Source organism: Eublepharis macularius, chromosome 4 (genome assembly GCF_028583425.1).
Source record: "Eublepharis macularius isolate TG4126 chromosome 4, MPM_Emac_v1.0, whole genome shotgun sequence".
Lineage (NCBI taxonomy): Eukaryota > Metazoa > Chordata > Lepidosauria > Squamata > Eublepharidae > Eublepharis > Eublepharis macularius.
This window is the reverse complement of record NC_072793.1, coordinates 94617355-94640977: the sequence shown is the minus strand read 5'-3', so window position 1 is coordinate 94640977 and position 23623 is coordinate 94617355. Positions and strand designations below refer to the sequence as shown.

Sequence of the window (23623 nt, the reverse complement as noted above, 5' to 3'; positions counted from 1 at the left end):
GGGATTCATGTGGACCTGGATGTAGTTGAAGTGGTGCCATGGTTGGACCACTTCGTTTTGAAGGCTTGTCTGAATGTACAATCCTCCCTTGCATAGGTGGCAAGCTGATTTATGCTTGCCCGCGGTGTTTGATGGATTCAATTGGTTTCCAGAATGCTCTGCGGGATCCAGTGCCCCCTGGTGGTTCGTTGGATGAGCTGGTGAAGGACTTGCATGTCCGTCTCTCTGAAGCCGTTGACGAAATCACCACCCATTGCCCTCTCCGCCCCGTCCTAGGTTAGCCCATGGTATATGGAGGAGCTACAATGGATGAAGCAGGAGCTGAGACAGCTTGAGCTAGTGTGGCGGCAGTGTCGGGATGAAGAGGCAAGAATATCTTATAGGGTGTTCCTGAAAGCTTTTGAAGTGGCAGTGAAGGCAGCAAAGAAGGAGTTCTTCACTGCTTCCATTGCATCTGCAAGCTCACACCCAGCACAGTTGTATAGAGTAGTCTGGTCTCTGGTCTCCCTTTCACAGGGAGATCACCAAATTGTAAATTCGGCTGTTAGCTGTGAGGCTTTTGGGAGCTGTTCTTCAGGTAAAATCTTGTCTCTCTGTAGCGATCTGCCAGCCATGGTTGATACAGTATATGAACTGGAGGCCCCTTGGCTGTCTTCTTGGTTGATGTTGGATCATCTCAGTCCACACTCCTGTGATGAAGCTGTCAGGATTCTGTGCATGGTGAGGCCCACCATGTGCCCTTTGGATCCCTGCTCATCTTGGCTGGTGAAATCCAGCATTGATGGGCTACGGGTCCAGTTGGTGACCAATGTCAATCTGTCCTTGTGTTCTGGAGTTTTTCCTGGAGCATTGAAGCTGTGGTGAGACGTTTCCTGAAGGAACCATCTTTGGATCCCACTGACCCTGCCTGTTACTGCGAGTTTTGGACCTTCTGTTTCTGAGTCAAGTGATTGAGCAGGTGATGGCAGACCAGCTGTAGATTTTCCTGAAAGCTTCCTCTGTCTTGGACCCATTCCAGTCCGGTTTTCACCTGGGCTGTGGGATGGAGATGGCACTGGTTGCCCTCACAGATGATCTTCGTAGGCATCTGGATTGGGGCGGGTTGCTGCTGCTGATGTTATTAGATCCTGTGGCAGTGTTCAACATGGTTGATTATGAACTTTTGGCCCACTGCCTCGTTGATGTGGGGATATGAGGGGCTGCCTTACAGTGCCTTGTCTCCTTTCTCCATGGTCGGGGACAGAGGGTGGTACTGGGGAAGAAGTTGTCCATCTGCCACCTGCTGGTGTGCAGTGCCCCTCAGAGAGTGATATATAACATCTATAAGCGCCCCCTTGCCCAGCTGGTATGAAGATTTGGACTGGGTTGTCATCAATATGCAGATGACACCCAGGTGTATCTGTTGATGGACAGCCAACCTGACTCTGCACCAGGTGCCTTGGCTAGACCTTTTGAGGCCGTGACTGGATGGTTGAAACAGAGTTGACTGAAATTGAACCCCACAAAGACAGAGATCTTGCACTTGGGTCATGGGCTGTTGGGTTTGGGAATCCGGCTCCCTTCTTCCATCAGCGTCAGGCCAGGCAGCTAGTCTCTTACCTCTCAACCCATGACCTAACAACAGTGATCTAGGCAATGGTCATCTCCAGATTAGATTACTATAACTTGCTCTATACAGGACTTCCCTTGGTCTGGTCTGGAAATTACAACTGGTCCAGAATGCTGCTGCAAGTGTCCTCATGAAGATACTGTGTAGGGCACACCTAACACTGGTTCTGTGCTAGCAGCACTGGCTCCCAGTGGAGTTCTGGATCAGGTTCAAGGTCTTGGTGTTAATCTATAAAGCCCTTAGTGGACTCGGACCAGCATATCTGCAGGACTGCCTCTCACTATATGTTCCCCGGAGGGTGCTTCATTTAGCCAAAAAACAGCTGCTGGTTATCCCTGGCCCAAAGGATGCTTGCCTGGTCTTGACCAGGGCCAAGGCCTGGCACCAACCTGGTGGAACTCTCTGTTGAAGTTAGGGTCCGGTGAGATATGCTCTCCTTCCACTAGGCCTGTAAAACAGAGATGTTCTGCCGGGCATATGGTTGTGGTTGGGGGCAGGCTCCTTTGCTAGTCTTCTGTTGAAGGGGACTTGATACCTCCTTCACCCCAGCTCTCCACTGATATGGTTAATATTGTCTGCCAGTTCCTTCCTCGTGGGATATTTGGGCCAGGTTACGCAATATGGGCTGCCACTTAGGATTTTATTCTTCCTGAATCTTATGCTTTCTTTTAATATGATTTTATTGTTATTATATCATACGTGATGTTATCCGCTCTGAGCCCACATGTGGGATGAGCGGACTATAAATTTAATAAATAATAAATAAATAAAGTACTTGACCTGTGACGGCTGCTTACACATGCAGTTGCAGTAGCAGAAATATCTGAAGGCTGAGATGAGAACTTGTCAGCATTATTGCCTACTCACCGCTTCAGTTCTCCTGTAGCTCCACAAAAGAGTGGCTTACACCCATCAAATCTCCATTTTTTCTGTCTTTGGAGACTATAACTATGATGCTCTTGCTTTGCAGCTTTGAAAGCTGCCTTGCAAACATATAGTGATAGAAAGGTGGAGCATAACTGCTCTAAAAATAAATAAGCTGCACACAAGGCTTAGTTTTTGTTTGTTTCTTTTCTGCCAATTTAATTTATTTATTTATATTATTTATAGTCTATCATTCTCATTGACACTCAAGGCTGATTACACAGTGCAAGTCAATATGATCAACAGGATAGGACATCCAATAAACAATGCAATAGGATTTAGATTGCAGAAATATGAAGAATGTGGCCCAATGAGCTTTTGTGGTCACTCACAGTAAAGAAACCAGAATAATAAACAGCAAAAAAAGTGGTTTACAATAAATATTTTAAAAATTTCAGCTGACAATTACTATATCAAGAGCCACCATTTAAAAAGAAACGGTCCTTTAAAACTACAAAATAGCAACAGTGAAAATTGCCTGACTTAGTGAAAAAACAAGAAATGAAAATGCATGAGGTTTTTTCTTTAGTTGTTAGTTTGTGAATTTCACAGTGAATGAACAAGTGATTGAAATCTCTTGGCAGCTTTTGAGACAGTCAACTATGATCTGTTGATCCACCGCCTTGCTGATGTCGGGATATGAAGGACTGCCTTACAGTGGCTTGTCTCCTTTCTCCATGATTGGGGACAGAGGGTGGCGCTTGGGTAGGAGCTATCAGCACGCCACCCGATGGTGTGTGGTGTCCTGCGGGGGCAATTCTCTCCCCTCTGTTATTTAATCTCTATATGCATCCTCTTGCCCAGTTGGTACAGAGTTTCAAGCTGAGTTGCCATCAGTATGCTGATGACACCCAGTTGTATCTATTGATGGCTGGCTGGCCTGACTCGGCCCTGGACGTACTGATTAGAGTCTTGGAGACTGTCTGGATGGGTGAAGCAGAGTCAACTGAAGTTGAATTTCATGAAGACGGAGGTCCTGTACTTGGGTCGTGGGTCCTCAGGTTTGGGGATCTGGCTCTTGACCTTTTGATGGAGTGCAACTTGTGCCCGTTTCAGTGGTCAGGAGCCTTGGGGTGATGCTGGATACCTCCTTATCAATGGAGGCCCAGGTTGTGGCAGTTGCCTGAGCAACTTTTTTCCATCTCCAGAAGGTCAGGCAGCTTGCCCCTACCTGTCGACCCATGACCTAACGACAGTGATCCATGCAACATTCACCTCCAGGTTGGATTACTGTCACTCGCTCTACACTGGGCTTCCCTTGGGTCTGACCCGGAAACTGCAATGGGTCCAGAATGCTGCTGCGCATTTCCTAACTGGAACCCCATATTACTCCTATCTTGCAGCAGCTGCACTGGTTTCCCGTGGAATTCCGGATCAGATTCAAGGTTTGGGTTTTGACCTATAAAGCCCTGAGTGGACTGGGACCAGCATACCTGCAGGACCGCCTCTCACCATATGTACCCCAGAGAACACTTAGATATGCTGACAAACAATTACTGGTGGTCCCTGGCCCCAGGGAGGCTTGATTGGCCTTGACCAGAGCCAGGGCCTTCTCAGTCCTGGCTCCAACCTGGTGGAATTCTCTGTCTGCAGACACTCGGGCTTGCCTTCTTTCTTTTCGGCAGGCCTGTAAGACAGAGATGTTCCACCAGGCATATGGTTGATGCCATTCTGTGCTATCTGGGGAGCCTCCCTACCAGTCTCGTGTTTGAGAGGTGGCTGTGTTATCATCCTGCCCCCCCTTATGAATCAGCCCAATTCGAATGTTGCCCCCTCCTTCCCTTCCTCTCCTGCGTACTATTAACAGAGGTGGATACAAAGGATGAGGACCACCATGTTGGGGACTGCAAGCTGTACTTTTTATGTCTATTATGATTACCTGATTTTATTGTGATTTTATATTGTACTTTTATCTGAAGTAATACATTCTGAGCCTGTTTGTGGGAAGAGTGGGCAAAAAAAATGAATCATCATCATCATCATCATCATCATCCAGGCAACCAAGAAACATATTTTGGATAGTCTTTCATCTTGACAGAACACAGTTGACTTTAAGTTCTGGTTGTTCCTTCTTTCAGGGAGGAGCTTCCAGATACATCTTTCTCAACAAATTCCGCAAGTTTCTACAGGAAAATGCTAGTAACCGAGGGGTAAGTTAAGAGTAGTATGTTGGATCTAGTGATCTATCAGTGAAATGTACTGCTAGATTCAGATCTTTCCCTCTCACCACTAGTCCATCTTTAGGAAAGTTGATTCCCTGAGTCATGGACCTATTATTTTAATAGGAAAAGAAGGATGAAACTGCGCATCTTACCTCTTGTCAGTTTTTCCTTCTGTCCTGTGCAGCCTCCCATCCTGCATAGCTATTAGACCATGTGGGACCCAAAACTCTACCATCCTGGGGCAGAAAGGACCACTTGGGGTGGGGAGCAAGGGAAAGATCTGTGATCCTTGAGCCCGCTGATAGCAGGATCCAACCCAATATTGTTATTGAATTTTAGCATACTGCTGAAGGACAAGGATACACTCTTGTTCCATATATCTTTCCAGACATATTCTTACCAGGGATCTACTTTGTGCCTTGTTTTGTAGGCCTTTGAAAGCGGCTGGAAGTTTGTTTAATAATTGTTTGTTGTTGTTGTTATCCCTACTGCTGGACTCCAGACTAGAGTTTCACCTGTACAGCAGCTTTTTTGGTTATGGGTTAGCATGCCTGGGACCACATCTCTTTGGGCATTTCTACATACTCATTGTTTACTCAGATTGCTAAAGCAGCTTAATAACCTGAATTTGAGGTGGCTACGTCTATGATGAACTCTCTAGTGAGGTGTGACCATAGCACTTTCTAATTCAAGGATTCGGACATAAGTTCTTTCATATTGAGCCTCTCCCTTCCATTTTGGTCTGCTCAGTTTGGTGTTCAGAACGTCACTTCTATCTGGCACAGTATGAATGAGGTGGAGGGTAGTTGGGATTGAAAGGAAACCAAATGCCCCTTGACCCCATTCCCGCTTTCATTCCTAGAACTTTAGTGTCAAGGAGAAAAGGAATTTTTCATTATTTGGAATACTTCCAAAAGTAAGGGGACTAGTTATAACTCTATAAAGCGATATCCATGAGGAATGGTCAGTCTTTACATTAATGGCGGTCCTCTACCAAGAGACATGCAAGGTATATTTTTTGTATGTTTGGGTTTTGCATTTAAATAATTTATTACAAATTATTGTGAAATCTCAAAAACTGAAGGGAAAAGGTGAGAGGAAGAGCAAGTGTGTGGGATTTCTAGAGGTCAGAGGGCAGGGTTCCCTCGCAGTTCTCTTCCTCTTCGTTATTAGCAGAAATTGAATATACAAAAGCAAATATATATGCATTTGCTGACTTTGCATAACTTTTTCATGTTGCAGGACTCGGGTTTTCTTGTTATAACATTTTGATACCTATTTTCACAGCAAAGCAAATGCACACAGGCACCAACAGCTTTCACAGTGCAATCCTGAACAGAATTACACTTTTCTAAAACCATTGAAGTCAGTGGTGTGTCACTCTGCTTAGGATGGCATAGTTAATTCAACTTTGGTCTTCTGTGCAGTCCCACATTGGGACTGTGCACATTCTGGCCTGCTGCTTCGGGAAAATTCTTCCTAGCTCTTTAAATCCTGGAAGGTGGGAGGGAAGCTTGTTTCCCACCTAAATGGCCACATGCCCTGAGGGAGAAGCAATCCTCTTTCCTCAGTTCTTTCTGTCATGACCACCTCTGACCAGTCCAGTGACTTGGACTCGGAGGGCTCAGAGGAAGAGCCAAGGTGAGGGAACCAGGAGGACCAGCAGGATTGGGGAGGCGGGAGGCTGATGCTTCAGAGGCACCTAGTGACCATGAACCAGCAGTACCAGAAGTCACCCTGCTGCAGCCTGCAAGAGAGACCGTGTTACTGACCTCTGAGCTAATCACTAAGCCTCTGCCAGGCAGGACATGAACTGCTTCACATACACCTAATGAGGGGGAAATTGTTTTTTCTCACCATACAGCAAAACAGTTTCTGAGAGGAATGTTTTTCTTACATACTTCCACATGCCCAGTAGTGGCACAATGGTTTCCTCCTTTGATCTTATCCTGCCTCATGCTAATGGCCTTTGAGCCACTTGCCACATGCTCCCATTCACTGCTCTCACTTAAGGTGAGCTTCTTAGTGGTTGTCATTTCAGTTAGATGAGTAGGAGAACTTTCTGCGCTCAGGATCTCAGATTTCATGAAGGAAGGGTGGTACTCAAACCCAGCTTAGATTTTTTGCCCCAAATGTCATCTTATTCCACCTTGTTCAAGACATCATACTGCTGGTATTGTTTCCTAAGCCTGAAACCAAGACTGAAAAAGCACTGCATACTCTATAAGTTAAGAAAGAATTATGCTTTATCTGTATAGAACAAGCTTGTTTCGAACAAATCCTCATCTCTTTGTGTGTCACTTGGTCCTGATAGGGGCAAGCAATCCATGTCCAGGTGGATTGTCTCTCTTATTAACTGAGGGTATCAACAGGCTGGAGTTTCCTACCCTCTTCAGTCCATGGCACACTTCACAAGGGCTCAGCCTTTCTGTATGGTGTGATACCTTTGCTGATACCTTTGTACAGCATTATGCAGTAGACATCAATTCTAGGCATGAATCCGCAGCTGGCAAAGCTATTCTTTATTCACTGTTTAATTGAATGAACAGTGTTGGTGGTTAATCGAAGTATACAGTTGTTGCACACTTATTGATTACAGTTCAATCTATTCATTTTTAATGATGTTATTGTTCAATAAAGGAGTTATATATTTTTTACAGAGATTCACCTCACTTCCTTTGTGTGTTGCTTATTAATCTCCCAGTGTGGGAGTGCACAGAAGACCAAAGATAAAAACTGGGTTGCACTTACCTGTAACCTTTGTTCATTGGCTTGTCTTCTGTGTACAACGCAACCTCCTCTCCTGCTCCTCTGTGAACTCTCTGGTATGATAGTAGCCAGTCTGAGCTTCCATAGTCTCAGGAGAACTGAGGGAAGGGGTTTGCTTCTCCTTCTGGCCCTCACTTTCCAGGATTTAAAGAGCTAGGAAGAAATTTTCTGGAGCAGCAGGACTATGCATGTGCAGTCCCAGAGTGTGCTTGTCCAGAAGACAACTCGATGAATAAAGGGTTACAGGTAAGTGCAACCCTGTTTTACCTCTTAAGTCAAGGTCTCCTTTCATTTCTACATGCTTTTGTTCTTTCCTGACCTGCAGGGTTTCTTTATTTAAATGCCAGTCTTTTCTTGCAGCAATGCAAGTCTTTCTGTTGATTCTTGCTTGCTAACATGCCTTGAGGCCACCCGGTTGGCTCATCATCTCCTTTTTTGATGCACAGTGTGGCTGTGCTTTAAAGGGGAACTGCTTGGCTGTAGAAAGGTAAAGGGCACTTTCCTCACTTGTTAGGAAGTAGATGAGAATCTACTTCCTAACAAGGTTGTTGATTCTGACTCAGTCAGTTACAAAATGTCCTGTGCTGCCTCTGGAGTGCTGTAAACAAGAATGTGGCCTTGGCATGTGTCTTTGGGAGTGGTAGATCACAACAGCAAGGCTTCTGCTTCAGTAGGTGACTGTCACACTTTTTTGCCCTCAGAATCTGACTGTGCTGTGCCCTCCAGAATATATGGTATGCTTCTTACATCGACTCATCTCTGCCTTGAGATATTATTGGGATGAGCACAAGATGAAGAGCCCTTCAGCACTGAGCAGTGAAGGTAAGGTGTCTTTACATTAGAAGAATAATTCCCCAAATACACCAGTATGAATATATATCTTGGTAAATGATTTAGCTTTTTTCTTCTTCTTTCCAGAAGCTCAGTTCTGTCATTCTTTAGGGTAGAAGTTTAGCCACCCTCCATACATTGCATTAGATCATGTGCATTGTTCCACTCATACACGCAACACTTCCTCTTATGGGAGATTTCCACTGCATGTCCCCCATCCCCTTCCTGAGGGACCTTCTTCTTCCTATATCATGATTGTGGAGGGAGGGGGGCACAACAAGTCAGAGTGGGAAGAAGGAGATGGGAAAAGTTCTGTTCCACATGTGCAATTACGTTCACCTTGCACAAGGTCTAACTCCGTGGTTCCCAACCTTTTTGAATATGAGTACAACTTTTTAACATCAAAACATTTTGTGGACTCCATTCTCCACACATGATAGTAGTTGTACTATTAGTATCAACTGATTGAGAAAATATGTAATGAAAAGGATCAAAATGACAATGCTTAGTGTGCATTTGGATTCAGGGACCCTTTGTAATATCTCCATGGCCCTCTGTGGGTCCTCACCCCTCAGGTTGGGAAAAAATGGTCTAACCCATTTGTATCAGCTCTGAACTGGCCTTCTCTCTTCCCCTACCATGCATGAGGAACAAGGGAAATTTGTTTTCTGAAGCCATCAACAAAAGAGTGCTTTAGTTGTGGGTTTTCCGGGCTGTATTGCCGTGGTCTTGGCATTGTAGTTCCTGATGTTTCGCCAGCAGCTGTGACTGGCATCTTCAGAGGTGTAGCACTGAAAGACAGAGATCTCTCAGTGTCAATGAACTACAATGCCAAGACCACGGCCATACAGCCCGGAAAATCTACAACAACTAACGTTCTCCGGCCGCGAAAGCCTTCAACAATATAAAAGAGTGCTTGTTGAACATCAGATGATGTTTGATAAAAAGTTTCCCAAGTTATTCCTACTAACTGAAATTCAAGCAAACGTGGACTCCAGGAACATTCAGAGCTAAACTTGATGAAACTGATTAAGATCTTCTGCTCTTAAAACAACAACCCTGATTAATAGTCCCATGTTGTTCAGGGTGGTGGTGGTGAACTTTGCCTTCTGTGCGCGTTTCCTAATATAAATATCCCCACCCCCAACCCAAATTGCATTTAACTCTGCTGGTGGAAGGAAGATGAGGACAGTTACAATATCTCTACCTGCTCCCTCCCTCCATGTTCTGTGTTATTTGGTGTAGCAGGTGGGACTACTGCTGAGTAAAAACAAAAAAACACAGGAGATCCTATTCTCCCATGTAGAAACCCAATTCACATATTTAGAGTAGATGCTGTCAACTCTTAGTGATTCTCATCAAGGCTTGCTTCAGGTAAAAGCAAATTATAGGACTCACTAATGTGCCCCCCCACCCAATTCCTCTCTTAATGTGCTAGAAGCTATTTAGTCATCTGGATTTTCAGAAAGTCATGATTTACATTATATCTGAACTGGCAAACTGTGGTTTGTGACTTCCATGCAGACTAGGATTCTAGATTCTGATTTGCTCCTAGTTTTAGAAATGGCAAACTACAATTGGATGAAAATAAGAAAATGACTGTTCAGCTGATGGTGCTCTTGAAAAGCAGAATTGCACAAGAAAGCCTTCTTAAAGTCTCATTTACAAAATGTTAAACATTGGATTACATCTGAGTAGTGCCTATCTCTTACTATGGGGCTGCTTGTCACCATCATTTCATTCTTGCTGGGATTCATTTCATGTGGTTTGTTCTCATTACATCTAAGCTCAAAAAGAAAACTTTAGAGGCAAGATAACTGTTACAAGACTGGTAGTAAAGGAAAGGTAGAGCTGGCTATCATTAGCATCCTGATGACATAGAACTGAAATTGGAGGATCTTTCTCAGTAACTTCATATAGGGATTAGTAATGGGCTAGTACTGAACCCTGTGTAATATTGCATGACATCTTCTAAGCAGAGTGTCAAAATTCTCCTCTTCCTTCACCCTACTATCAGCCTCACAGAAAGGATGTATCCAGAATAAAGATAAGCTAGATACCTCAGTGAAGTCTTGCAACCAGTTTACTAATGTCAGGACCTCCCCCAGCTCAACCCAATAAAAGGGTTAGATCTCCTCCTTAGCACTGGGCTAATCCTAGAGGGCCGTAGAGACTATCATGCCAATTTTAAAGATGCCAATTTTAAAATTCCACAGTACAACCAACTTTTTAAAAAGTTGTTGTACTGTGGAATTTTAAAATTGGCATCTTTTCTTTCCTCAATGTATCATTAGGAGCCCCCTCCAGGAATGTGCCCATCATATTCCTGCCAGTTTAATTAGCCATGAAAGGCACAGATCTAACCTACTTGTGGTCACATGCATTTCCTCAAAAATCCTATCAATATTCATCAGTGAAAGAAGATAAAAATAATAAAAGCAAGGTGACAAAAGGTAGTTAATAGCTTTGATTTGGAGTCCTTATCATAGTGGTGCCCAAAATGTTATATAAACATATTGCAGTGGTTTCCCTTTCAGTAATCAACAGTTATATGTTCAGTTAGCTTCAATGATACACTTTTTGTCTGCTTTGTTTAAGAGTCATTTTGAATATTTCTGCTGCCTAGCAACTCACTTCATAGACATCCTCTCTCTTGCATACCAGGGGGAAAAGTTGGCATTAAAATGCGGCCAAAGAATGACTAGGACCAGCTGTCATGATTATCTGTACTCAGTGAGAGCAATCCTAAGTAGGTCTACTCAGACTCTCTCTCAGGTCTATTCAGTGAGACTTACTTCTAGGAAATGTTCTTATGTTGTAGGGAATTAAGGTTAGTTCTTACTTGACCATCTCCCTAAATGCATTCTCTTTGCTTTTCCTACAGATGCTTATGTCCCCCCTCAGCTCTTCTATAATGGGAAAGTGGATTACTTTGACCTCCAGCGACTTGGGGGACTCCTTTCTCATCTCAAGAAGACTCTCAAAGGCAAGTGCTTGTTCTGTCACATGAAAACAAATGGCATGGAAATCCTGCCCTGCCACAAGAACCTTCTGTACAAGACATAGATAAAACAGATGAAAGAACGAAAAGATGGGAAGAGAGCGTCACAGCTCTGAGAACTTACCTCTGCCTCTTGATTTTACTTGAGAGGCTACTGGTTTCTAGGCTAGCATAGTGTTCCAATTCATGTGAGAAAATTTTCACTTTTACAACTGGGAATTTGAGCAGTAAGTTCCATGAGTAAAGTTCCTGCTGGCAGGTGCTGAAAAAGCATCTGAAGAATTCTTCAGGTGCTTATTTTTCTTACCTTGTGACCTTCCTTGTTACCACATATTTTAACTTGAATATTAAGAAGCAACCATGACATAAGTGTGGTAATTTTTTTGACTTGTTAATGTGCATATCAATTTATTTCAACTAATTTAAATTGTTCAGTTCTCTTCAAGGGTATATGAATGGCCTCTGGGTCTGAAAATAAGAACTGTTCTCATGGGACCTGAAAATAAAGTGGCAGCTGATGCCTCTTGGTCTGTGTGATTCTGATTATTAATATCCCCCCCTCCCCAGGTGCTCTTGATATCAGGGCACTGGGGCTGCTTGGCCATGTGTTTGGTAGAGATAAGGGAATGTGAAATCCAAGCTCTAAACTTTTTGTGAATCTTTAGATCTGGTTTTTGTTCATCCAGGAGTAGGAGCTAGAATTCACTGCTCAGTATTTTGCCTTTTGTAGGGGAGATTTTTCTCCTTCCCCAAGGTCTCTTCAGGGTCAACTGTTTCTATTGTGGGAGCAACCTCAAGGGCAAAATGTACAAAGAGAGCAGCTGGAACAATTAGAATCAGTAACAGAGTCACTAAGATACTACAGTTTACATGAGAGGGTATGTCTGTTACTTCAGAGACTGCATCTGATCCTCCCAGTCTCCATCTAGGTAGTGATGAGAGCAGGACCAATGATATGGCAAAGTTGTCCCATACCACTTTGTAACTTTGGGGGGGGGGCTGAACTTCACATTGTGTGCAGTTCTGTGATACTTTTCCCTGGGACTTTTTTATTAGGTAAAGCAGATGCAGGTGGCTTCAGATTGATCTAATTAGAACATTTTAATGCTACTTCTCCAAGAACCTGCCTGAGGCAACTTACAAAATAACAATAATACAAAAGAATCATTAAAAGATATTAATTAAAATCCAGCATTAAAAGGCCCCAGCTCAGCATAAAAATATCATAGATAATAAAAACAGGCCACCAACAGCTTAAAATAACAGTTTCCAGGCTAAAATAGTGTAAAGAAATTGTTTCTTTAATTAAAAGCCTGGGTGAATTGAAATGTTTTGGCCTGGCTCATAAACAAAAGCAACATAGGCACCAGGCAACCCTCAAGGGGAAAGGCATTCTACTTGCTGCTACTGAATTAAGTCCTGTTTCTGGTTGCCACCCGCCTCATCTCTAAAGGGGAAGGCACAAAGATCAGAGCATGTGAGGCAGTCTTCATTTGCAGGCTGGACAATATAGGAAGGGACGGTCCTTCAAGAATTCTGATCACAAGTTTTTTAGGGCTTTAAAGGTAAGAACCAGCACTTTGAAGTGTGCCTGGAACAAATGGGCAGCCAGTGTAGATCTTTCAGTACTGGGATGATATGATCTCTGTATCCCATCCCTGACAATAGCCTATCTGCTGCATTTTGGATGAGCTGAAATTTCCAGACCATTTTGAAAGGCAGCCCCATGTAAAGCGCATTATAGTAATCAAACTTGGATGTAATCAGAGCGTGAATCACTGTGGCCAGATTGCCCTTTTTGAGGAACAGCTCTAGCTGGCAGACCAGTCAGAGCTGAAAAAGGTGCTAAGTGCCACTGAGGAGACCTGAGCTTCCAACCATAGGCCAGGCGCTAGTAGCACCCCTAAGTGATGAATTTGCTCCTTCAGGGGAAGTACAAGCCCCTCCAGGACAGGCTGGCTCTGCAGTCTCCAAGCAGCTTCTCCATTGACCGACAGCTTCTCATTCTTGTAGGGAAATCAAAAAGAGTCCAGTAGCACCTTTAAGACTAACCAATTTTATTATAGCATAAGCTTTCGAGAATCAAGTTCTCTTCATCAGATGCCTGATCAAAACTGGGCAGATACAGAAGAGGAGGGGGAAAGAGAGAGAAAAGGGAGGGGGCATAAATCACAAGAAGGCAGAATGCAATTAGCATAGAGGCAATCAAAACATTCCTTTGCTTGGAAAAGTAAACATTTCCTTTTGGTGTGCAGTCAGTTTGTAGCAGTGAAGGTATCCAATTCCTATGTAGTATAAGCCTTCGGTAACCACAGCTCTCCCTGCCAGTTGCATCTGACAAAGAGAACTGTGGTCCCCGAAAGCCCACACTAGGCGTCACTGGGCTCCCCCAGATCACGCCTCTGTAAAGAGAATCTGTTACCTGTGGTAATGTGATAACCATTCATAGTCTCTATTCAGTCCCCGCTTGACAGAGTCAAATTTGCATATGAATTCCAATTCAGCAGCCTCCCGTTGGATTTTGTTTTTGAAAGGTTTCTGTTGAACCACAGCGACCTTTAAGTCTTTGGTGGAATGTCCTGGTAGATTGAAGTGTTCTCCCACTGGTTTTTGGACGTTTCCATTTCTAATGTCAGATTTGTGTCCATTTATTCTTTTGCGTAGAGGTTGGCTGGTTTGTCCAGTGTACAGAGCAGAAGGACATTGTTGGCACATGAGGGCATATATCAGATTGGAGGATGAGCAGCTGTAAGAGCCAGAGACAGTGTAGTTGATGCCATTGGGTCCTGTAATTGTATTCCCTGGGTAGATATAGGGGCAGAGCTGGCATCTGGGTCTGTTGCAGGGCCTGGTCCCTGTGCTGGTGACTCTGCTGGCCGATTCATGATTGTAAGTGAGAAGTCGTTTAAGATTGGGGGGCTGTCTGTAGGCAAGGAAAGGTCTTCCACCCAGGGCTTCTGAGAGAGAGGTATCATTTTCCAGGATGGGTTGTAGCTCACTGATGATACGTTGGATGGGTTTGAGCTGGGAGCTATAGGTGACAACCAGTGGTGTTCTGTTGTTAGTTCCTTTAGGTTTGTCCTGGAGCAGACTGTTTCTGGGTACTAGTCTGGCCCTGTTAATTTGTTTCTTCACTTCATTTGGTGGGTATTGTAGTCCCAAAAATGCTTGTTGTAAATCTCTTAAGTGTGAGTCTCGGTCGAGAGCATTGGAGCAGATACGGTTGTAACGTAAGGCTTGGCTGCAGACAATAGACCGAGTGGTATGTTTAGGGTGGAAGCTGGAGGCATGTAGATATGAGTATCGATCTGTTGGTTTCCGGTATAAGGTGGTATTTATTCGTCCATTATGTAGTTGTACAGTGGTGTCCAGGAAGTGTACCTGTTGTGTAGAGTGGTCCAGGCTTAGGTTGATAGTAGGGTGAAAGTTATTGAAGTCCTGATGAAATCTCTCAAGGGCTTCCTTCCCATGGGTCCAAATGATGAAGATGTCATCCAGGAATCTTAAGTATAGTAGTGGTTCCAGTGGATGGGAGCTGAGGAAGCGTTGCTCTAAGTCCGCCATGAATATGTTAGCATATTGTGGTGCCATGCGTGTGCCCATGGCTGTGCCATTAACCTGTAGATATAAGTTGTCACCAAATTCGAAGTAATTGTGAGTGAGTACGAAGTGACAAAGTTCAGTGGCGAGGTTTGCTGTGGTTTTGTCCGGGATAATATTCCGTATGGCTTGCAGTCCATCTGCATGTGGGATATTGGTGTACAAGGCCTCCACATCCATGGTTGCTAGGATGGTGTCATCTGGTAGGTTGTCAATGGATTGTATTTTCCTGAGGAAGTCAGTGGTGTCCCGTAAATAGCTGGGTGTGCTGGTGGCATAGGGCCTGAGGATAGAGTCCATGTATCCCGAGACTCCTACTGTGATGGTGCATTTTCCTGCAACAATTGGGCGTCCTGGGTTACCCGCTTTGTGGATTTTGGCTAGTAGGTAGAATCTTCCTGGTCGTGGTTCCTGGGGTGTGTCCGTATGGATGCATTCTTGTATGTCCATGGGGAGTGTTTTTAATATTTTATTGAGTTCCCTTTTGTATTGTTCAGTGGGGTCAGAAGGTAGTATTTTATAGTACCTATATCTACCCAGGGAATACAATTACAGGACCCAATGGCATCAACTACACTGTCTCTGGCTCTTACAGCTGCTCATCCTCCAATCTGATATATGCCCTCATGTGCCAACAATGTCCTTCTGCTCTGTACATTGGACAAACCAGCCAACCTCTACGCAAAAGAATAAATGGACACAAATCTGACATTAGAAATGGAAACGTCCAAAAACCAGTGGGAGAACACTTCAATCTACCAGGACATTCCACCAAAGACTTAAAGGTTGCTGTGGTTCAACAGAAACCTTTCAAAAACAAAATCCAACGGGAGGCTGCTGAATTGGAATTCATATGCAAATTTGACTCTGTCAAGCGGGGACTGAATAGAGACTATGAATGGTTATCACATTACCACAGGTAACAGATTCTCTTTACAGAGGCGTGATCTGGGGGAGCCCAGTGACGCCTAGTGTGGGCTTTCGGGGACCACAGTTCTTTGTCAGATGCAACTGGCAGGGAGAGCTGTGGTTACCGAAGGCTTATACTACATAGGAATTGGATACCTTCACTGCTACAAACTGACTGCACACCAAAAGGAAATGTTTACTTTTCCAAGCAAAGGAATGTTTTGATTGCCTCTATGCTAATTGCATTCTGCCTTCTTGTGATTTATGCCCCCTCCCTTTTCTCTCTCTTTCCCCCTCCTCTTCTGTATCTGCCCAGTTTTGATCAGGCATCTGATGAAGAGAACTTGATTCTCGAAAGCTTATGCTATAATAAAATTGGTTAGTCTTAAAGGTGCTACTGGACTCTTTTTGATTTTGCTACTACAGACTAACACGGCTAACTCCTCAGGATTCTTGTAGGGATTAAGCTTCAGTTCATTGGCCCTCATCTACCGCATTACCATCTTAGGCATTTGTTCAGGACTTCTGCAGACCAAACTTACTCAATTGTTGAGAAGCAGAGCTGGGTGTAAAGGACTGGTAGAAGTCGGGTGGCAGGGAGGGAGGGTTTAATCTTTCCTTCCCAGGCATTTGTCTATTCAGAAACACCCATAGCTGTTTCTCCCTCCAGGTTCTTGTTTCTGTTTTTAATCTTTTGTGGTTTTTAAGTGAGAGGCAATGGAAGGAGGGTAGTTTCCCTAGGCTCATGCTGTTTTAGTGTAGATTTATACTCGAACAGGAATATATTCAATAACACATTGCATGATTTAAATGTAAAAGCTATTTATTCTTTTCCCTGTACCAAAGACACAACGTTCTATATAACCTTCTGTATTCAAATACATCCAAAAGATCAGCTCATGTTTCAGCTCATATCATGGAGACCAGTATTGCCTGATAGTTTGGTATATAATGACATCAGAAGTAGTGAAAGTTAATTATATCAAAGAGCAGGTGTTTGAAGTCAGTTAAGTTCAACGGATAGTGTAATTTCAGGTATAGTGTAGTTTTAGGTATAGGTTACATGAATGAAAGCTGTCCCTGCTGGGATTCCACAGTAGCCAGCATTCTCATCGTTTTTAACATCATGGTTGTGCCTGATGTGTTCTTACTTAGAACATGAAGTAAAGTGGAAAAAGAAAATCACAATTCCTTTCTTGAGGCTTCATGTGATAGGGAATTAGAGGGTGGTTTTGCCACTATTATTCCTCACCTCTGTTTTCTGAGAAAAGCGGAGACTGCCATTGTACTTTTAGGAAGAAATTTTAGGAACAGTGTTTTAGCCATGAGTTCTAAATCAGATGAATTAATGATGGTGCAGTAATATTATTGATATTTCTGATGTGTTGTTAAATAGCCATCCTTGAAATAAGTCTTTGAGTTTGTGCTGTCTATACTGCAGGAATGGTGTGCGGGAAGGCATTTGGACATCTGTATCTGACAATGACATCGTTTCTTTTATTCATATAGATGACTTGGCCTCAAAGGCTAATATTCTGATCGACCCTGCAGAGCTTCAGGCTGTGACCATGGATGACCTCGATGAAGATGAAGAATCAGCAGTGTCAACATCACAAGTGAGTGTAGTGAAGCTGCATGAAATATAGCAGGGTTATAAATGTATGGAATCTTTTGATAGAGAAAGAATAGGATGATCTGCACATAATTAATTTAGGAATTAGAATAGTTTTGAGCGGTAGAAAAATGGAAATTAACAGGAAGTACTTTGTGTCATCATTTTTAAATTCTGTCAAACGTGATGTCACTCCACCAGTTTGATAAGAGGAATAGCAATGCATGTGTCAGAAGTCATCCCAAAATTAAGGTTTAGGTTTATATCCTCAGAGTCATTTAGACCCAAGGGCAATTTTGAAAATAGTATGTGGAGTAGTATCTGAAATGCTGCATTCGAAAATGTAGGCAGCTGCAGAGCAGGTTGGGACAAAGAGTAAGCATGGAAGACCCCTATACATTGATCAAGTATGTTGTTTCAAGATATTCAAGAGGACTGATTGATAAAGTCAGAGTTATATAACAATAGAAATCTCATGGGCTACTGATAGTCAGTTCTATTATGGAAACATGCTGGTTAATGAGGAGTTCCCTATGTAGCAGGGTCTGGTGATCACCTAAAGCCCTAGCAACCCAGCGTTCTCTGTGAGTCAGCAGTGGGGAACAGTGGGGAAGGAATCTTGGCTGTAGGCCAGAAATGGTGGCCTACATAGTGAGTGAGCAGGGAGGGAGGTGTATTGAAGGTGCTGATAATAGGGTGATGATTCTCTAGTGATTTTTGAAAGGTGCAAGTTCCTGTTAAGTTTAGCTTAGTAATTTGCAGTTGTTTGTGTTTGCCATCTTTATTAATTTATTTAAAACATTTGTGTGATACCTTTCAATTTAGGATCCCCAACATGGCCAACCGTCACAAGATTAAAAACAACTTTAAAATGCAAATTAGTGTATATAAAACATTTGAAACAATTTAATAAAAACGTGAATATGTATAGCTGTAGACACACAAACTGGAAGAAAGGCCACTGAAAATTAGTGAGGGAATGTTAAATAAAAGAGAAAAGTCTTCACCTGCTGGTAGAAGACAATGGTAGAAGGGGACAGATGCACCTACCAAGGGAGGAAGTTCCACAGTTTTTGTGCCATGACTGAGAAGGTCCTTTTTCATGTGATGACGGAAGTGATTGGGTAGATTCATATGGGAAAATATGGGTTCCTATTCAACTCAGAGGACTTGGGTGAAAGGATCTGCTGTAATTTCACACTGGGATTAGTAGAAGGCACAACCAGAGAAGACTTCTCACCTCCCCACAGCTTCTGGTAAAAGCGTTTTGTATTGCATTTTTGGGGAAGAAACAAAGCAGTGGGGAAGTTCTGTCATTGCTATCCTCTTCTCTAATGCCATTTATGATGTGATGATTGTTTTGTACTAGATGGTGTAGAAAGGGAAAGCAATGAAAGGAACTCCACCATTTCTCCTCCAAAGCAGAGTGAAAAATGATGGGAAAGTTCTCTCTCCAGAGTCCCCTAATATTGCTAGAAGACTATAGCGGGCATTAACTCACTGCTGTCAGGCCTTTTGCAGAAGACAACACAACCTGATTCTTCCCACTGTGCATTCTCTGAAGTTCACAGGAAACTTAGGAAAGAAGTCCTTGAGTTGGCTGTCTGGGGCAAGGGACAGTCATCAAACTCAGGAAGAGTAATTGATGTAATAATAACATTCATAATAATAACATTCAGTTTATATACCATCCTTCAGGACAACTTAATGCCTACTCAGAGCAGTTGACAAAGTATGCTATTATTATCCCCACAACAAAACACCCTGTGAGGTGGGTGGGGCTGAGAGAGCTCCTAGAAGCTGTTGACTAACCTCCTTCAAATGGAGGAGTGGGGAATCAAACCTGTGCTCCAGATTAGAGTCCTGCACTCTTAACCACTGCACCAAACTGTTTTGCTATGGAGTCCAGTGCAAAATTGCTGCTTGCCCGAAGTCATATTTAACGTATCTCCATTTACATTTTGTCAGGCTCTGTGGTGGGCGCCTCAGAGCCTGGGAGGCAGGGCTCACCCTTCAGGTTGTTCTGTACATCTGAGCTGGCTGCCAGGTGGGCCTCAGAAATGGGGCAGGAGGGGCATTTAAAGCACCTTTTCACCCTCTCTTGTTGATATCTAAGTGTCAAAAGCCAGTGTGCAGAGGCTTTAGATCAGAACGATCAGTATGACAGGTAGACACATCAGGTGACATAGAGTCAGATGGTTAACATAAGGGTCAGGAGACCATGAAGTGAATGACTCAGCTAAACTCATGCATGTATCTGATTGGGTGTCTACATGTATATATAGCTACCATGTACAGTATGGTTGGGGGCTTCTTGCAAGTCCAGGTGTAGGCGAAGCACTTTGTCTCTCTGGACTGTAAACTTGTATATATTGCTCTTTATCCACCTATAAATAAACTGTATTATACACCTTTGCTAAACTAACAAGGTGTGGACTCTTTGTGGATCCTCCTTAAGCTGGTGCAGTCACGCTGAATACACACCCTCCAACAGGGTTATGGGCCCAGATAGACTGCGCCAAGGAGGCTGCTGAGGAGGCTCTACTGAAGTAGAGACGCAACAGAGTCGGTGGTGGATGTTGGCACCTGACGGCCGCGATCCCTCGGAGGAGGAACTATTGGCGGTGGAAAGTGTCAGTGACCAGGAGGAGGAGGAGGCAAACGAGCTCCCTCAGACCGGTGCAGAAGCAAGTATGGCACAGAGTACGGTCGTGTTGGTGGAGAAGCTGACCTCCGTGAACTACTCCATTTGGTCGTTGCGTATGGAGCATTTTCTAAAGAGAGAGGGGCTGTGGAAAAGTGTCAGCAACCCCCCAGCAGCCCCCAATGATGCGGAAAAGATTGCAGATGAGCGTGCTTTAGCTCATATCGTGCTGGCTGTGGGAGATGACCAATTGCTTCACATCAGGGACTCGGCTACTAGTTCAAATGCCTGGCAAGATTTGAAGCTGATACATGCAAGAACGTCTGCAGGGTCATTAATTATGCTGACACGTCGCCTCTACAGACTTGCTCTCAAGCCGGGGGAGAGCATGCAGAAGCATATAAACAGTTTGACGGAATGTTTCCAGCAACTGGCTGCTCGTGGAAAGCCCACGGAGGACTCTGACAAGGCATACATTCTATTATCAAGTGTGCCTGATGTATATTTTCCTCTTATTGCAAGCCTTGAGAGCCTGGAGCCAGATAAACTCACTTATTCCTATGTTACGTCTCGTCTTCTTGAGGAAGAGGCTCGTGTTTCAACATACGGAGGCTGGCATTCAAGGACGGAGCAACGAGCAGACGGAGGGGCCCATCGAGGGGTTTCAGCTACTGACGGCGGAGGAGTTGCTAACAAGCAGCGTGAGGTCACCCAGCTGTCAGCAGCAGCCGTGAGAAAATGTTACAGCTGTGGCTCCACTTCTCACCTTCGTCGGTTTTGCCCGGACAGGAGAAGAAAACAACAGAAGCAGAAGCAAGGACGTGTACAGGAGCCTCGGTTTCCAGATCAACATGCGAGGCTGGTCACTGCATCTACTGTAAATACGCATTCCCAGTGGACAGTTGACAGTGGCGCTACCGATTCTTTCGCCCGATCTGAGGAGGTGCTGTATGATTTACAAAGAAGCAACCTGCAGTCCGTGTTGTTGGCAGATGGGAGAGAATCTCCAGTCAGCGCCATGGGAGCTGTACGGTTTACAGCTCTGGAGGAGGACTTTGCGCCTGTATATTGTGTTCCCTCTTTGGACCATAATCTATTATCAGTAAGTAGGTTGACCCAAAAGGGGTTTGAGGTCCGGTTTGTGGGGGACAAATGCCAAATAAGCAAAGCTGGCAAAGTTCTTGTTACTGGGGAACTGAGAAACAATGTTTATATTGTAGAGAATAGGCAGGCAAAGGCTGACACGGTTACAAACAAGTGTAGCCATGACAATTGTGTGCATTTATTGCACAGGCGTTTAGGGCACGCTAGCTTTGGGGTTATAAACAAAACTCTAACACTCCTGAAGGGAGAAAAGGTGTCAAGCTGCTCAGAGTCCCTAGACTGCACTGTTTGCAAAGCAGTCAAAACAAAGGCATTCCCTGTAGCTAAGAAAAGTGGCCGGGTGTCTACAAAGCCACTTGAATTAATACACATGGATCTGATTGGTCCATTCCCCAAAAGCCATTCTCAAAATTGTTATGCCCTGGTCCTAACGGATGATTTTAGCCGGTACTCATGGCTGTATGTTATGAAACACAAGTCTCAAACGTTTGATTTGTTTAAGGTTTGGGCAAAAAGGGTACAAAAACAGTTGGGGCTGGACATAAAGGCCATCCAGTCTGACCAAGGGGGGGAATTCATGTCTGCACAATTCTCTCACTGGTGTGATAAATATGGTGTTTTGCACAGGGTAGCAAATACAAGTGTGCCACAAGAAAATGGTCTGGCAGAAAGGCATGGTGCCATTATACAAGAAAAAATGGCTGCTATGTTAGCTGATGCTGGTTTGCCAAAAACTTACTGGGCTGAGGCAATTATCTGTGCCTGTTATGTGGTAAATCGTCTGTGGTCCCGTGCTGTGAATGAAATACCTTTTAGGTTACTTTTCAACAGGGACCCTAACCTAAAGTTACTAAGGGTGTTTGGCATGACTTCTTGGGTGCATATCCCTTTAAAACAGCGGAGAAAAGGGGGCCCAAAAGCCTCTAAGATGATATTCATTGGATACCAGAGTGGCATGAAGGCCTACAGGTTTACAAATGAAAACAAAAAGGTATCGTACAGCAGGTCTGCTAGTATATGTGAGCATGGAAGTTGGAAAAGGCTTCACGGGTATGAGAGTGAAAGCCAGATTGTGTTGCCAGTTACCGATGAAATGCCTGAAACAAGTCCAGAGGGGGACGTGAGTGTGAAAGAGGAGATTAGTTCTCCAGCCAGGCAGGTAACACAGGACGCACAGAGGTCTAGTCCTCCTATACGTGTGTCCAGTCGTCCTAATAAAGGTGTCCCACCTCAAAGGTATGGTTTTGAAGCTGCAGCAAACTGTGTGCTGGCTAAAGAGCCAGCTAATTATTCTGAGCTTCTCACTTATGAGGGGGAAGAGAAAAAGGCTTGGCTCGAGGCCATGAAGGCCGAATATCAGTCTCTAACTGACCATGAAGTGTTCACAGTTGTACCTAAGCCAAAAGACACAAATATTATTGGTTGTAGGTGGCTGTATAAGGTGAAACGACTTCCCTCAGGTAATGTGCAGAGGAAAGCTCGCTTAGTAGCCCGTGGTTTCTCTCAGGTACAGTTCCACGACTATGACCAGGTATTTTCTCCTACTGTTAGGCCTGAAACAGTAAAATTAGCCTTATGTAAGGCAGGGGCTCAACACAAAAACATAGATCATTTTGATGTTTGTACAGCCTATCTCCATGCTCCTATACAGGAATGTTTATACATGGAGCAGATACCAGGGTATGAGGTGTCAAATAAACATATGGTGCTCAAACTAAACCGAGCCTTGTATGGGTTGCGTCAATCAGCACGAGCTTGGTTTCAATACCTGTCACAATCACTAAAAGCAGCAGGTTTTGAGCAGGGCAAAGGTGATGCCTGCATTTTTACAAAAATGGTAGGAGGTTCAGAAGTCCAACTCCTTATTTTTGTAGATGACATATTGTGTATATATGAAACAGAAGAACAATTATGTTGGTTTAAACAAATAGCCAAGGATATTTGCAAAGTGAAACATTTGGGTCCTATCTCCAATTATTTGGGAGTGCAAGTGTCCAAAACTGAGGATGGATTTTTCCAACTGAATCAGAGAGATAAAATTACAAAGTTGCTCTCAGAGTATGAATTAACTGAAGCACATGGTGTGTCCACTCCTATGACTACAGGGTATATCAGGGAGCCAGATGATTTTCCCTGGGAAGATGTACAAAGATATCAGTCATTGGTGGGCAGTCTTTTGTATCTCTCATGTTGGGGCCGTCCAGATATAACACAAGCAGTAAACATGCTATGCCAAAGGTGTGCTAAGCCTTTCCATAGGGATTGGATAGCAGCAAAACGCGTCTTGAAATATCTTAAGGCTACTCTCAATTTCTCTTTGGTTCTAAAAGCCACTGAACCTATGCAGATCACTATGTTTTGTGATGCTAGTTGGGCAGATCGCCCTGACGGTAAATCCACTACAGGACTAGCCATATTTGTAGGAGGTGCTCTCATTGCACATAAGACATTAAAACAG

At 43.9% G+C, this 23623-nt stretch overlaps 1 protein-coding gene across 1 annotated transcript in view; it reads left to right on the top strand.

Annotated features, from left to right (window-relative positions):
- Window positions 1-23623, top strand: part of RNF123 (ring finger protein 123) — a 146167-nt gene that overhangs the window by 26472 nt on the left and 96072 nt on the right. The window contains exons 19-22 of the mRNA XM_054978121.1: window positions 4612-4683; window positions 8166-8286; window positions 11180-11281; window positions 17315-17421. Coding sequence (XP_054834096.1) covers window positions 4612-4683; window positions 8166-8286; window positions 11180-11281; window positions 17315-17421 — 402 coding nt within the window. The remainder of the gene's footprint in view (window positions 1-4611; window positions 4684-8165; window positions 8287-11179; window positions 11282-17314; window positions 17422-23623) is intronic.